General features: G+C 41.1%; 1 protein-coding gene across 4 annotated transcripts in view; it reads left to right on the forward strand.

Annotated features, from left to right (window-relative positions):
- Positions 1 to 14,492, forward strand: part of ntng1a (netrin g1a) — a 133,234-nt gene that overhangs the window by 94,883 nt on the left and 23,859 nt on the right. For all 4 annotated transcript variants that reach the window (XM_075452439.1, XM_075452440.1, XM_075452438.1 and 1 more), the window contains exon 4: positions 179 to 351. In XM_075452439.1, the coding sequence (XP_075308554.1) occupies positions 179 to 351 (173 nt within the window). The remainder of the gene's footprint in view (positions 1 to 178; positions 352 to 14,492) is intronic.

Consider the following 14,492-nt stretch of genomic DNA (forward strand, 5'->3'; position numbering starts at 1 on the left):
CGAAATATTTCAGTGCCAACTCTCATCAAGGACACCCTGCCTTTCAGCCATGTTGTCCAACAAAATATATAAGCTGTCTGTGTTTCATTCAGCAATGGAAGATTCACCCGCGTTGATGTGGTCGTCCTCTTTCATCCTCGTCCTGATCAATCCCCCTACCCCTCTCCCTCTTTGACAGGTGCAAGTGCAATCTTCATGCCAACAGCTGCGTGTTTGACAAAGAGAAGCTGAGCTGCGAGTGCGAACACAACACCACCGGGCCCGACTGCGGCCGCTGTAAGAGGAACTACCAAGGACGAGCATGGAGTGCTGGTTCCTACCTGCCCATCCCCAAGGGCACAGCCAATATCTGTGAGTACAAAGGCACTCAGGAACACACATGTGCACACACCACCAACATGTGGACTAATTAAAAGGAGGATCGACATGGCCGTGCAGGCATTTGTGTAGATCTTACAGACGAGTGATGAGAGTTGGTTTGGGATTAACGATCTCCTGCATGTCATCTTGGAGAGTTTAGGCTCTTTATATTGAGCAGCAACACTTAAAGGCAAAGTAACCTTCGGTGACTCTTTCAAGATAAAATGCTGAATTAAAAACTGTCAAAGCACATATTGCTTGCATTGCAACTTTGAAATTGTTACATTAACAACTTAATAAACATTCTGAACTGTCTGTCTTTCGGGGTGAGACATATCTGCCAGTCATTATTCCTGATCCTGTGTTCACAAAAGTGTCACTGCAGCAGCGGCCCTCTGTCTCTATTCAGTCTCTGTTGCCATCTTCTTATACTTTACCAAACACCCATAAAAGAAAGTTGGTGAAATGAAATGTCCTCCCATGCTCACAGCCTTGTTTAGTTCTCTCTGCTTCCCTGTATTGAATGTGGAAAATGACTCGCAGACTACATAAAATAAGCAGTAACTTGGTGAAACTTCTGATATAGAAGCAATAATGGTACACTGGGCCTCATTCAACTTATCCTTCTAATTTTTCCTTCAGTTTAGCCGTAAAAGTTGAAAAGAAAAGTCACTTAAGAGTCATGAGATGTTCTTTAACCGCAGATAATGAACCCCATTTCCTTATAAATTGAAGGGATGTGCTAGTTGTTCCTAATTTGCATCGGTGTTCGCCCTGCCAATGGCTGTAAAAGGCAGAGAGGCTTCTGGGGCGCATGCACACACAGAAAAATAGAGAGAGAGCAGAGAGCCTTGGTGCTGGCCACAGTCTCAAAGACACTGACACAGTTAATGAAAGTTAAGAATTAATATTCATTCAAAGGAAGATATGCTGCACAAAGCTTTGTTGTATGTAGGTGGTATGTGCACCTCCTGGAAGGCAGAAGACTGGCTGTGGGAATCGCACATGATTTGTGCATTTATGGAGTGCTATTGTTTGGTATATGCGATGTGAGGGTGTGTTTTCCCTGGTCTCATCAGTCTGTTCTACAAAATAATGTTAAATAATACTTCAAAGCTTTGTAAAATAGTCAAAATAAGTGTTCAATAGCAACGCTATTCACAAAAATACTGTAACGTTTAAATGAAAGAGAATAAAAAAAATAATTATAAGGGTTCAAAGATGAAGCCAAAAAGCCTAAATCGAATAAGAGATGTCTTCCTAAATGAGACCAATGTGTTTCTTCACGTTTTTGTTTTTCGTTTCTTAAATTTTGTAACCAATAAACACTTAAGTCCTAAATGATTCTTGTGTGAGAAACAAAAATGGAAATGTGCATGATTAAAGTGGCAATATCCCACAGTGAGTCCTGAGAGATTCTATCGTGTTTTCTGCTGCTAACACTGGTGATGCCGCTCTAAAATGTTAACCGTGCGCTGACTTGCACATGTTAATATCAAATGGTTTAGATATCGAACAATACATTGTCACTAAGAAGTGGGTGTGTCATGCAGTTCTTTCACACCTCTGCACAAGACACAAACAGAAAATGCATCCTCAATTTACCCAATTATGTTTAAGGAAAGATTGAGCCAAACTAAAGGGATGTTTTAAAACGAGCCATATTTTTTCGTATTAAAAGAGTTGATGAGGAATTTTTTAATCTTTTTTTTTTTTTTTGTTGGCAACTCCCACTTGAAATTAGAGCACTGCGATACTGGAGCACTCACTTTTGTGTTCCCACAGAAGCAGCTGTTGCCACAGCACAGCAGAATTTATTTAGAGTTTCTTTGGCTGCTCTTCTAGTTGCCTCAGTTCCGTTTGATTTTTATTCCTGAAACAACCCAATCTCAAGGCAGAACGTGTAACAGACACACTGTTCCACAGCACAAAAAAACATTGCTGTTCACAATAAATACTCAAAAACTGAACAAAACTACTTTTACACTAATGGGCGACTACAACCTCTGGCTATCCTCAAGCCAACACAGGCCTGTCTCAGCCTGCTTTGAATAACCCAAGAAGGGGACTATGTACAACTTATTCAATCCTCAGCAACAGTAAATAATATCACTGTAGCAAAAGGCGTGCAAATACAGCAGAAATCAGGGCAGAAAAAGGAAACATTCTGTCAAACATGTACATGTAATTGCCTGTAACAGCAAACAAAAGGTGTGAAGCTATTACCAAAAAGTGCCAAGCCCAGTCAACGAAAAAAGTACTCGATCAGCTACAAATATGGAATTTCTCATCATATTAAGCAAAGGAGGAAGCAAAAAGGTGCACTTGGTTGTTTTAATAGGTCCAGTCACGTTTAAGGACACTTTTCCTGAAGTTTTGATTCTGTTTTGTCTGAAAGAAAGCAGACTTTTGAGGACATTTTTAGGTAGATGGATCAGAACGTGTGCCATAATAAGCCGACCACATAGCCAAAAGTAAGATGTGCAGCAGAATAAGATACAACACATATATCATAACAGATTGGTCAGAATCCTGGCGCCCAATAAAAAAAAGTCCCCATACACCCCATACACACATATACAAGCTGAAACGCTAACTTACTTTATATCCGTGTGAGACATCCTTATATGACACTTTAGTGATAATAAACCAACTACCACTAATTGCTGCTCAGAATTTCTGCTTCAGTCAGACTTTAACTTCAGTCGTTTAGCTGTTTAACTTACAAAATAAATTATTTAGGGGGGGTCAGAGGTGATAGGCCGCTCCCTAGTTTAGGTACATTCTTAATGATGATAATCTGATGGCAGAAGATGGCAGAAACCTCATTTGAAATAAGACACAAAGCTTGAGATAAAATCTTGGGTTTGGGTTTATCACAAGTGCAGAATAAAATGAAAGGATCGTGTTGTGCTTTCGCTGCCGGGCGATGACGTATGAGCGCTGTCAACAGAATTTATTCTTTGCACATAGAAATGAGAGAATATTGCAGGTGTAAGAGAGCTTGCTGAATCCTTCTTTTTGAGCTTGCATAAGCTAAGAAAATTTTAGTTTAGACACACAAAAATGTTCTGGCTCTGGGCTCATTATTTTTATTATCGGGTTTTAAAGTAAAAAACCTGCACTTTTAAGACACAGGGAAAGCAAGGCCTTCTACCAGCGTGACAAAATTGGAATTTACCTTATGGTAACCTTTTATTCTCCTTTTTTTTCTTCCCAAAAACTCTTGCTGTCTGTTCTCTATTCTGTACCCGAGAGAGAAGTAACATCTGCTCTTCTTGTGGTGCAAACAAAGCAAGGACACAGTGTCAGACGGTACACTGCACATGCAGTAGTTTAGTGAAAATGAGGTGAGGAGCTGAAAGTGGTGAAATAACTGCATTTATACAGGGTCTTTCGAGTCGTATTGACCTCTCCAAGCTTCCCCACACATGTTCGTATCGCCCTTTTTTTTTAACACACAGAGCTTTTTATATCACTAACAGATGACACTTCGGGGGCTATTAGGGGCTCAGATACCAACACTCCACACCTAATTAGTGGACAACCTACACCTTTGCCACATTCTTATTGCCATCCTCTTACAATATCACCTAAATGCAGGGTCAGTAGCGGCCAGTGTTCCCTCCGTGCACCAGCTAATACAGAGTGATGAGCAGCAGGGCTTTAAGTTTGAGTGTGCTGGCATTCTCTTGAAAGCCCAACTCTTATCCCACCCTGTCTCCTTATTGCATCCGCTGTGATTTCTGCCTGTCTTGGTGGTGCTCGAGGACTCCCGGCCGCCGGCCACTGATGACTTATTCTGCCTCCCAGAGGATCCGCGTTATGAGACTTCGGGAGGGTTAGTGAAATAGCCATTCCCAGAGCCCAGATTGACAGCACATTATTAAAAAAGGTGGCACACACACACAAGCACACACACAGGTGCTCATCCAGACCTGCGAGCACACATTCATGACTGCACGAGGACACGCATACACTCCTTTCGCCCTGCCAGTGATGAAAAACAGTCCTACTATAAAGTGCATTATTATACTTTGTCTTGGAGGAGGCAAAATCCATAATGTAATAGTGCTGTGAAAAAGCTATAGGAATGCGAGGTTATCCCTCCTGAATAGAAAAGAAAACACACAAGGCTGACAGAAAAATGCACTTTGTGCTGTGTTGTAATTTCCAAAACTCTGTTTCCCTTTCTGTGTTTTCTCCCAAACCCAGTGAGCATATGGCATCTCTGCAGACACATATTTGTCAAGGAATAAAATGTAATTAAGATTTAATTTCTTTTTACTGTGCCCATCAAGTCGCCAGACGCGATAAGGAGGTCAATGAATCATCATCTTTAAGGGGGGGTGTCGAGTTGGGGCTGCCGGTACGTCGGCTCACGCTTGCACTGTAACAAGCAGGAGAAGAAGAACAGGATTGGAAGAGTGATGGGGAAAGAAATGGATGGCGAATATAGAAGGCAGAGAGGTGGGCATCACTCTTTGTCACAGCTAACTCGGCCTTCTCGGGGGGGCTCCGTCGCTCTCTCCTGCTTTCCCTTTCACCGTCTACGTCTCTCCGCCCACCCTCCTCTCATCCTCGCTCATTTCTCGTTTCCTTTCCGCTGCGGAGACAGAAGGAGAGGGATCAGTTGGAGAATTAAGCATGGCAGTTCATTTCACTGCAGGACTGAGGATACTGAGGGAAACAGAAGTTGGCGGTGTAGGAGGGCAGTAACTGCTGGCCTCCAAAAACTTTATTTCAAACAGCCAAAATGTGTCCTGAATGTTTTATTAAAGCTCAAATAAATACGAGCACTAACTTGAATTGAGAATTACAGTTTTTACCGCAAAGACTTACTGTCTCTACTTGCAGAGTGAACGTTATATTTGAAAGATATTCTTCTAAATCATTCTAAAAGAAATATAGTACTAAAATTTTCAGAATAGATAATGAAGCCAAAACAGGATTTACTCTTCTGTCTGTGTTATGTTATCATACTGGACAAGTTTGCAGCAAAAAACTAGACATAAACATAGACATAGACTAAAGTATAGATGCTAGTTTTTATTATTAATGTGCAAATCCACGAGTTGCTTGCTGTTTAACTGAATCTCAGCAGGCTAGTTTCTAGAAAGCGCTTTACAATGTGTTGTTCATTTATCTAGTCAGACACGGAGCACTTCTTCTCCTCTGCCATGCACACACTCGTGCATCAGTGAGCATATCTGGGGCATCGTGGGGTTCAACGTTCTGCCCACTTTAGCAGGTGGAAGGGCAGGGACTCAATGCACCAACTTTCCTATTAACTATTCCAGGAACTGAGCAACCTCATCAAAGAGTAGACAAAGAAAAACTAACTGAACTAAAAGACGATCATTAAACACTGTGATTTGATTTATCTGCTGCAAATTTGATTAATACAGTCTTGATATAATGAAAACTGAGCCATGTTTCATCATTTTCACTGCTATTTGTCGTTCAACTTTAAAAGATGTAAACTACTGAATAGTTGAAGTGATTTTTGGAAAAAAGTATTTAGTAGATATTTCCCAGCTTTTTTCCCCAGCTTTAAATCTGATTAGGACAGTAACTTGTCTTCAGTCATGTGATTACGACTGTACGCCAATGCTAGACAGAGGGCAGGAAGTGGGACGCTGGTTCAGTCAATGTTACAGAAGGAAAATGCAACAGAAAAAATATGATAGCTGCAATTAGCTTGATGAATCTGAACACTTTTTTTGAAAAAAAATGAACTGCAAGACACGCCTGCTGTCAAGCTGTAGATTTTAGCATCTATCTATGGAGATAAGGAACTTTTTTGAGCAGTTTAGTCCAAAACATCGATGAAAGATGATTGTCTTCTGCCAAGGTAACTGGCTTTTCTTTTCGTCCTGGGAATGAACCAAAATGAGAAACACTCAAATGCTTATTTCAGTAACAGAGCCCTTCTCAGAACACACACAAAGATACAAACTCCAACAAAACAATAAAAACAACTAGGGCTGGGCAAGTTAACTCGTTATTTCAGTAACAGAGCCCTTCTCAGAACACACACAAAGATACAAACTCCAACAAAACAATAAAAACAACTGGGCTGGGCAAGTTAACTCGTCAATTATTTAACGCTGATAAATATTTTATCGCACATCAACGCAGGTTTTATTATTTATTTTATTATTGTAAAAGTCTGTTGCTCACAGGCTTTTATTATTGTAAAAGTCTGTTGCTCACAGGCTTTTATTTTGTAAAAGTCTGTTGCTGTCTGCTGTGGAACAGGAAAAGAAAGTAATCGGCGGATCCACCAAACATGGAGAAGGGTACGGAACTTTTACTCGGCCATTTTCATTTTAAAGTTCTTCCAGACGGCAGAATCGACAGAACCAAAGTCATCTGTAAACACTGCCAAGTTGAATCGTCTTCTCACCGTAGTAGTTCCAGTCTAAAATATCACTTAAAGGCAAAACACACAACTGATAGCAGCAAGTCATTCAAGGAAACAGACAGTGGAGCGAGGCTTCTACATAAAAACTACATAAAAATGCTGATGTTAAAAGTGTGTTTGCACAACAAATGTTATGGCACTTTCATTCATATGGCAGCACATTTCAAATAAAACTAAATGCTAAAAGCTATACACTACTTTTGAATTCATTTTTAGATTTTGCCTACAAATGCGATTAATTGTGATTAATCAGGGAAATCATGTGATTAATTAGATAAAAAATTGTAATCGTTGCCCAGCCCTAAAAAAAACAAACGGCTCGCACATTATAAAGTAAAGAAAAAGTTCACACGTGCTTCACAAATACTACAGAACTTGAGCTTTTAAAAAGTGGTCATTAAATATCTGTTGGCAAATCACCAACATGGATCAGAAATAGTTTTAGACCTCGATGAACTGGTTTTGATGTAGCAGCCATTACCTCTGACGTATTCTGTCTTCAACCGCAAATAAAGAAGAACAAGCTCGTGGGAGAGGACAGAGAGAAGCTGTAAAAGGCTGTGACCTGTTGTCTACACAGTGACATAATGGGAATGTTATATAAGGGGGGTGGCATGGCCTCGCTGCACGGTAACAGCCTTGTAGGCGTTCAGTTGTTGAAAAGGATGATAGGTGTTATGACAGCCATAACAAGATGTAACCTCCAATCACCTGCAGCTATTACCTTTACATGTTCTTCTTATTTTTTAGTCTAACGAGGGACAAGCATAGGTTGTTTTTTTATTATTATTATTATTGTATATCGTGACGGACAATAATTGCAGAAAGACTTTGATGCCAGTGTCTAGACTCTTAATTCGTCAAACAGATGCAGTAAAACAGATGCAGCCGCTTTTCCCGGGTGATCCATAGGGTTTCTGAAAATGAAGTCCTCGTCTGTCTGCATCCTGGAAAATGAGTAGATTACTTTGTCAGTGCAGGATTAAGAGACACTTGTCCAGATTTAGCTAAAGCCAGCCTCAGAGTTTATGGATCTCTTTTGATCAAAGGAGTGAAGGGCATGAACATGCAGTGGCTTTCTCCGGTGTGATTCATGCCCCGCATACGAAGAGCAAGCACATCACTGTCCTGCCTCTGCTGCACTCCAGATGAGCTTGACAAGAAGCACTGACACATCAGGAGGTGATGAACACATCTAGCATTAGTGCAAATGGCTTTCAAAGAGCAGTTATATTCCACTTCTGTCTTCTGATGAATGTACGTTAATGCGTAGCTGCGAGGAGCTGCAGCCTTATTCTCAGTCCTACTGTCCAAATGTGAGTTGTTGATAGTGCAAATACAACCAAACACACACACACACACACACACACACACATACACACATAATAGGGCTGTGCCGTTTGCCCAGTATTTATATTTGTATTCAAATAAAATTAAAAGTAGAGGTAAAAATTAAGATTTCATTTTTCCTACGCTTAAAAATTAAGATTTGTAACTGTACATGTGTCCCTCAATAAACCCAGGAATTAACATGTCACATCAGGACGCAGATTGGATCTATGTTTTCAGTCTGATATGTAAATCTGCCAACACCCAGCAGTGTGCCACAGTCAGTGGATTGGCACTGGAACCAGAGGCGGATGCAAGAAAAAAAATTGCCTGGGAATTTGTGCCCTGCCGGCACCCTTTTTAAACAAAGGGCTTGTTGGGGCGTCTGGCTCTTTTTTTTTTTTTCTGGGTCAATTTTTTTGGGATTTGTTTGTTCCACAAGTGAAGTACATTAAAAATTAGCCAATAAATCACATTTCCAACATGAGAATCAGCTATTTAGGTCTTCTCAAGTAAAGTAATCACCTCACCCGTGACCTTGAGTCGAATAAGTCAGTTACTGAGCTAATGCAAGCCAAAACACAGCACCATGCGTCTTTTATTTAAATCCGATAGATCGTTGCTCCAAGTTTTCTACACATGTGGAATAAAAGGATGCTGCCATCACTATTATATAGAGGGCAAAAAAACACTGCATGAATGATCGGTGTCGACTGCAGGATCATCCTCAATTCAGATTACTATGCCAGAATACTGCTAGAACTTAACACAGTTACAACACATGATAACAAAATGCAAGCATTAACATTATTATTATGTCAGAATGTTAATATGACTACCCCACCGACTTCTTAAGACAAGCAAGGGGACAGACTTCAAAGTAGGAAGAAGAATACGAGAATAGGATACATCATTTTAGTTTTTTCTTTTGTCAGTTTCTTATTATTATCTTGTTTTTTTAAAGATCTGTCTTGGGATTGTTTAAGCTAACAATTCCTTACCTGATAGCTATCTAGATTGATATTGCCAAAAAAAACAAGCAAAGCAGCTGTCACTGCAATCAACGTCCTGTCGCTGCTGACTTATCCATGTTTGATCCATCCCTGTTTTTTTGCAATGTATGACAGAAAGGAATGTAGGCAAAAGTTAACTGGCTTTGAAGTAGGGATACAAAACTTTTGGGTAGACCATAGTCAGTCAATTGAGATGCCCCCTGGCACCTTCAGTGCTGACCAGATTGTCAGCACAAGCTTAACCACTGTGCTCACATGAGGAAAAGCCGATTTGACGCATTTTCCTTTTTTTCCTGAATAAAAATCGTCACGGAAACATTTGTAAGAAATGATAATTCATAAAAACACAATATTTGTGTCTCGTTATTGGATCTAAGAAGAATTCCAATGACATAACCAAATCCCATAGAAGCTGATCACGCCGCTATTACATAAGTTTGATTCTTTCACACAATTACTGCATATGGGTCACAAAGATAAGCTGCTTTTAAGTCGAATATGAGTTGTTTCTCTAATATCCACAATAAACATCCACTAATAAGGGCACTAATGGGAACCAGTGTCATAAAATGAATGCCCTTTTATCCCTTTTCATTGCTTGACGACAGAAACTAGGAAATATTTAATTTGAGTGCTCTTTAGACTTTTTGGACTCATGAAACTGGCTTCTCTTTCCAAAATGTGAGCTTTTCTTCAGATTCACAGCACCACTATGTATTCAGTTGGTGCCATATGTTTACATATCCATACACCTGTTATGCACAAAGTTATGCTTCCCCGGTCTCCCTCACAAACAACACCCACTCATTTCATGGTTTAACTTGTTTTTCCACTGTTATTTGAATTTTACCAGCATTCTCTCTCTCTGTCTTCCCTGTAAAACTCATTGACTGTTGTTTTGCATCCTGTCATTCTGCTGCTCCTGCTCTTCTTTACCCCCCCACCAACCTTTTTCCCTTCCCCTTCTTCTTCCTCTGCCTCCGCCTGCTCTTGCACTTTTTTTTTTCCGCCTCGTGCTCACATTTTTTTTCTCTCCCCCACAACATCCCCATCCACCCCAGAGACCAAGCTTGTTTACTCTTTCTTTTCCACATCTCTGCTCTGTGCAGCTGTGACGGTAATCTTTCTTTTAAATATTTGTTTCTTCCATCTTCAGATTTTTTTTTTTCCCCTCCTTCCCCCTGCGCTACCACCACAGACGTACACCTCATTCTCCCTGAAATGTTAAACTGTGCCTCTTCAAACTTAGCTTCAGGGTACTTTATGACTTGCCACCTTTAATTCACATCTACACATTGAGACAGAGCTAGCGAGCCAGGCACTCTGGCGAGGCAAAACCCTAATTTTGCTCCTGAGGAATCCAATCAACTTGCATGCTGTGTGCTTGTGTTTTGGCAGCCTTGCCGCTGCTAACCAGTTAGCAATGCCTGTCACCATCACGGGGCTGTATGTAGCCAAAGAGCTCCAGATGATGATGGATTGCTATAAAATGATGGCAGCCAGGGAAAGTAATTACCAACTTTGCCTGGGGTGGAATTTCAGCAGATAAGCCCCTTTCCAAAGCTGTCCAGCTAGCGCCAAAACAAACAGGTAACACACTGAAGGTCAGAGCCAAATGGATGCTGACAGAAACAATGAAATGACACCCAAAGTCACACACCTGCAATCTGACTTTAATACAACAACTGAATGTTTTGGATGGCACAGTCTAGGACAAATGTGAGAAAGTTGCAGACTCATTCAGAGTGAACCTCTTTAGAATGTGCATCAGAGCTGCGAAGGCTGAATATCCACAGGGAAACATGTTATTCTGGGATTCTGATTGGTCTATTGGTACGGTTTTTGAACCGATCAGTTAAAGAATAAGCATCAGGCACTGAGACCTTTACCTGCACTGCTGTGTGAAGTGTAATATATTGAAAATCTGTTGATGCCCCACGCGACTCAGGCTATAGTGTATTTTAATTCCCTTATTTGTGTGTGTTACATGTGCTGACCCTGCATGTGCACATATCATTGTGGGTGAATCACACACCCCTCAGAGATCATGTTCGCTGCCCAGCAGCAACACATAAAAATCGATGGAGCGCACTGTCAACATAAGCAGCTCCTAATGCTCTTCCTGTGCGATAGGACGGAATTAGATTGCAGCCGTGGTCTGTAATGGCATGGCCGGGCAGGTGAAGGGGATTGAAATTGACTGTGATTGAAAATTAATCGAATGACCGGACACAGGATCCATGGACCTGCTTGGGCCCCACAGGTTGTTCATAAAACAGTGAATCATTGCACTGACAGGCCACCGGTGTTCCACAGCATTACCTGGAGGGAAAGGTTAAACTCCACTCAGTGACAAAGAGTAACCTGACAAAAATAGTCATTTAGATGAACACCTGTTCATACAGAACGCTGTTTGTGTTTTAGGTATGTTATATCTGCATAAGAAAGCTTGGGGAAGTCTTCCAACACACTGCAGGTTAATGCTGAATAGATGTAGGTTGACATAACAGATGTACAAACAGTGTTTAATTGAAAAGATACATGCAGACATTCCTTATTCATAACATGGACTTTATATCACTTTGACTGCTGTGAGGGGTTCAACACTTGCCATTTAAGTGTGCAGTCCTACAGTGCATCACATTTAGTGAAGACAAACAGCATTCATATACAGCTGGTACAATGCAGCACATTGGGAATCATTTCTCTGTATAAACACTGTAATGAAGAATATCCGCTCAAACTGTGAACTTAAGCTGTTTTTGTTGATGCACACTAATGAAAGTGTGTACTATAATAATGAGAGCGGGTAACTTCTCCCGCTCTCTCTTTCAGTTTGTATTTATATCCCTCTCCATTCAATGCAGTGGGTCCCCTGCTAATCCGCAAAACTAGATTTAGATAGCTCCTGTGTGTTATTGCTCTGTCAGCTACTTAAAGAGGCCCCTTTTAGGACTGCATTATCTAAAATACTAAAACACTGTACTTCCAGTCAATTTTCAGCTTTGTGAATATGTTTGGCCGCTGCATGCATGCATAAACTGGTACATGTATGCACAAAAATTGTCTCGTTACTAAGCCGTGTACGTTTGCGTGTGGTCACAACCCAGTAAAAGCACCATTTTGAGGGGCTGGTTCTTTGGGTGAGCTCCTGACATTGAGCTGATCTACAAACACAGGCATAGCCAGCTCATGTCAATGATGACCAAAGCAGTTTAGAAGAAGTAGTGCAGACCTGTGTACAGTTGGGCAAAAAGTAACTGAACACAAATGCTGCTTATTTCATCTATAGACATAATAGAATATGAATTATACACTGACCAACCACAAAGTTAAAGCCTCTGATAGGCAAAGTGGGTAAAACTTATCTTACAAATCAGAAAGGACATGAAAAAAGCAATAACAAGTCTGTGGTGACTTGGCATCGAAACAGCCCAAAAGCCTGATCCACAAAGACCCCACCCCACAACACACAGGGCCCTAAGAATATACTGTTAACAAGATGGTAAAAGTCCAGAACACCTTTAGATGTGTTTGGCCCACACTCTGACTGGTCGGAAAAAATATTTAAGCTGGACTGTGTGACTCTGATCAGGAAAGACTGGTTATCTGCTCTGCTTCATATATTAAACCCTCACTCGTGACATAAGGCTTCGATCTTCAGTTTAAATACATTCGAAAAGCTGGATTTCTTTTACAGTTCAGAACTGTGGACACTTGGAAAAAGTGAGTTGGTTAGTCATTTTGTACAGCATAATGTGTTGTGATGACATTTTGAATGCACCTGATGGCCAACTGTCACCACGGCCTGCACTTAAACCTTCCAATTTCCATTGCTGTCTCTGACAGCACATTATCATTACTCGGAGAACATCCTGCCCATTGGGTAACATTATCATACTCTGTATTCAAAGACAGTGGAGGTTAAAACACAGATCAAGTCCCAGCTAAATAATTGATGGTAAATTGATTAAAAGAAAACCAAACAAAAGTAGCGGCGGGTGTTGTAAGGCTCTCATTCTCTTATCTGTCTTCTTTGGTTTTATTTGTTCTCGCGAAGCAACAGTGTTGAGAAAAGTCCTAAATAAATTAAGTGAATATGTTATTGTTATTATTATTGTCAAAAGCCACTGGTTGTCTCCCTTCCACCTTACCCATTCATCTCTCTGTAGTGCTTTCTCCTCACAGCAGCTGCAGCTGTCACATCGAGTTCAAAACTTGCGTAATTAATGACATAGTCGGAGGTAAATTGCCACCGGCAAATCTCCCTGTGTGAAGCATTTAAATACTTTCTTCCCCTAAATTTGCGTCTTGAAAGGAAAACTCGCATAAATTCATATGCAGCGGGGCCATGCGCAGAAATCCGGCGCCAACTTTCCCCCGCACCCCTACAGTAAATCCCAAGAGTTATTGTATCGTGTCAAAACAGCAAGCTGCACCCACAGCAGTTTATTCAGTCACATCTCTCTTGAAATTGTCTCCCTTCAGCATTAGGCACTTGTAGGTGTATCGCTCTGCTGATCACAGCCGCAACCTGCGGCCCAAACATTTATCAAGAACCTAAACTGATATGTGGGCTGAGACAAAATTTGAGAGGGGCCAGATATTTCCACTGCTGCCAAAAATGCTTTATCTGTGTACTAAGTGAAGAGTCTAAAATCAGATCCATCACAAAACACTCCAAAGGCAAACTGGTGAGAGACAATAATAATGAATCGATTGTACGATGATTATGATTCACAGAATGTGGATTGTGGAAACTTTCTGACTGCATTTATTTGTTCATGTGCATTGTACATTGTATGTTAGTTAGCAGGACGTACCAACAATCGCGTCCACCTCTAGAGCAGATAAACGCTGTATTAATCCAGTAATATGTGGTAGTGCTATGCAAGGAATATGTAAACTGATAGTCAGTGTCCTGTTGCACCAATATGTAACAACGTGTGATTGTGGTTATCCTTGCACTGTCCTTCCTGTCCCCGGGTTAGCATCTGCCCGCCCCCCTTGAGGTTTGAGATCCATTACTCTCTGTCGCCACATGTCAGCATAGCCACCTGCACTTCACAGCTCTCAGACAGTTCACAGATTTGGCTCCTAAATACAACTGGCGGGCAGAGATCAGAGGAAGAGTGAATGAATGACAGCAGTTTGATCAAAGTCCTTGTACACAAACTCATGCCCACACTCAAGAAATCCTCATGTTTCCCCTGGAGAACTCGGATATATTTTGTGACGGCTCCATCGGATGAAAAGCCCCGCCAATAAATCCTGCATATATGCCTCCTCAGCTTCCTCAGCAGGAGGTGGGATGGTACGCGCTTGACATGAGAGATGTAAGATACATAGGAGGAGAGAGCGCT

The sequence above is a fragment of the Odontesthes bonariensis genome, chromosome 20, assembly GCF_027942865.1.
Source record: "Odontesthes bonariensis isolate fOdoBon6 chromosome 20, fOdoBon6.hap1, whole genome shotgun sequence".
Classification (NCBI taxonomy): Eukaryota; Metazoa; Chordata; class Actinopteri; order Atheriniformes; family Atherinopsidae; genus Odontesthes; species Odontesthes bonariensis.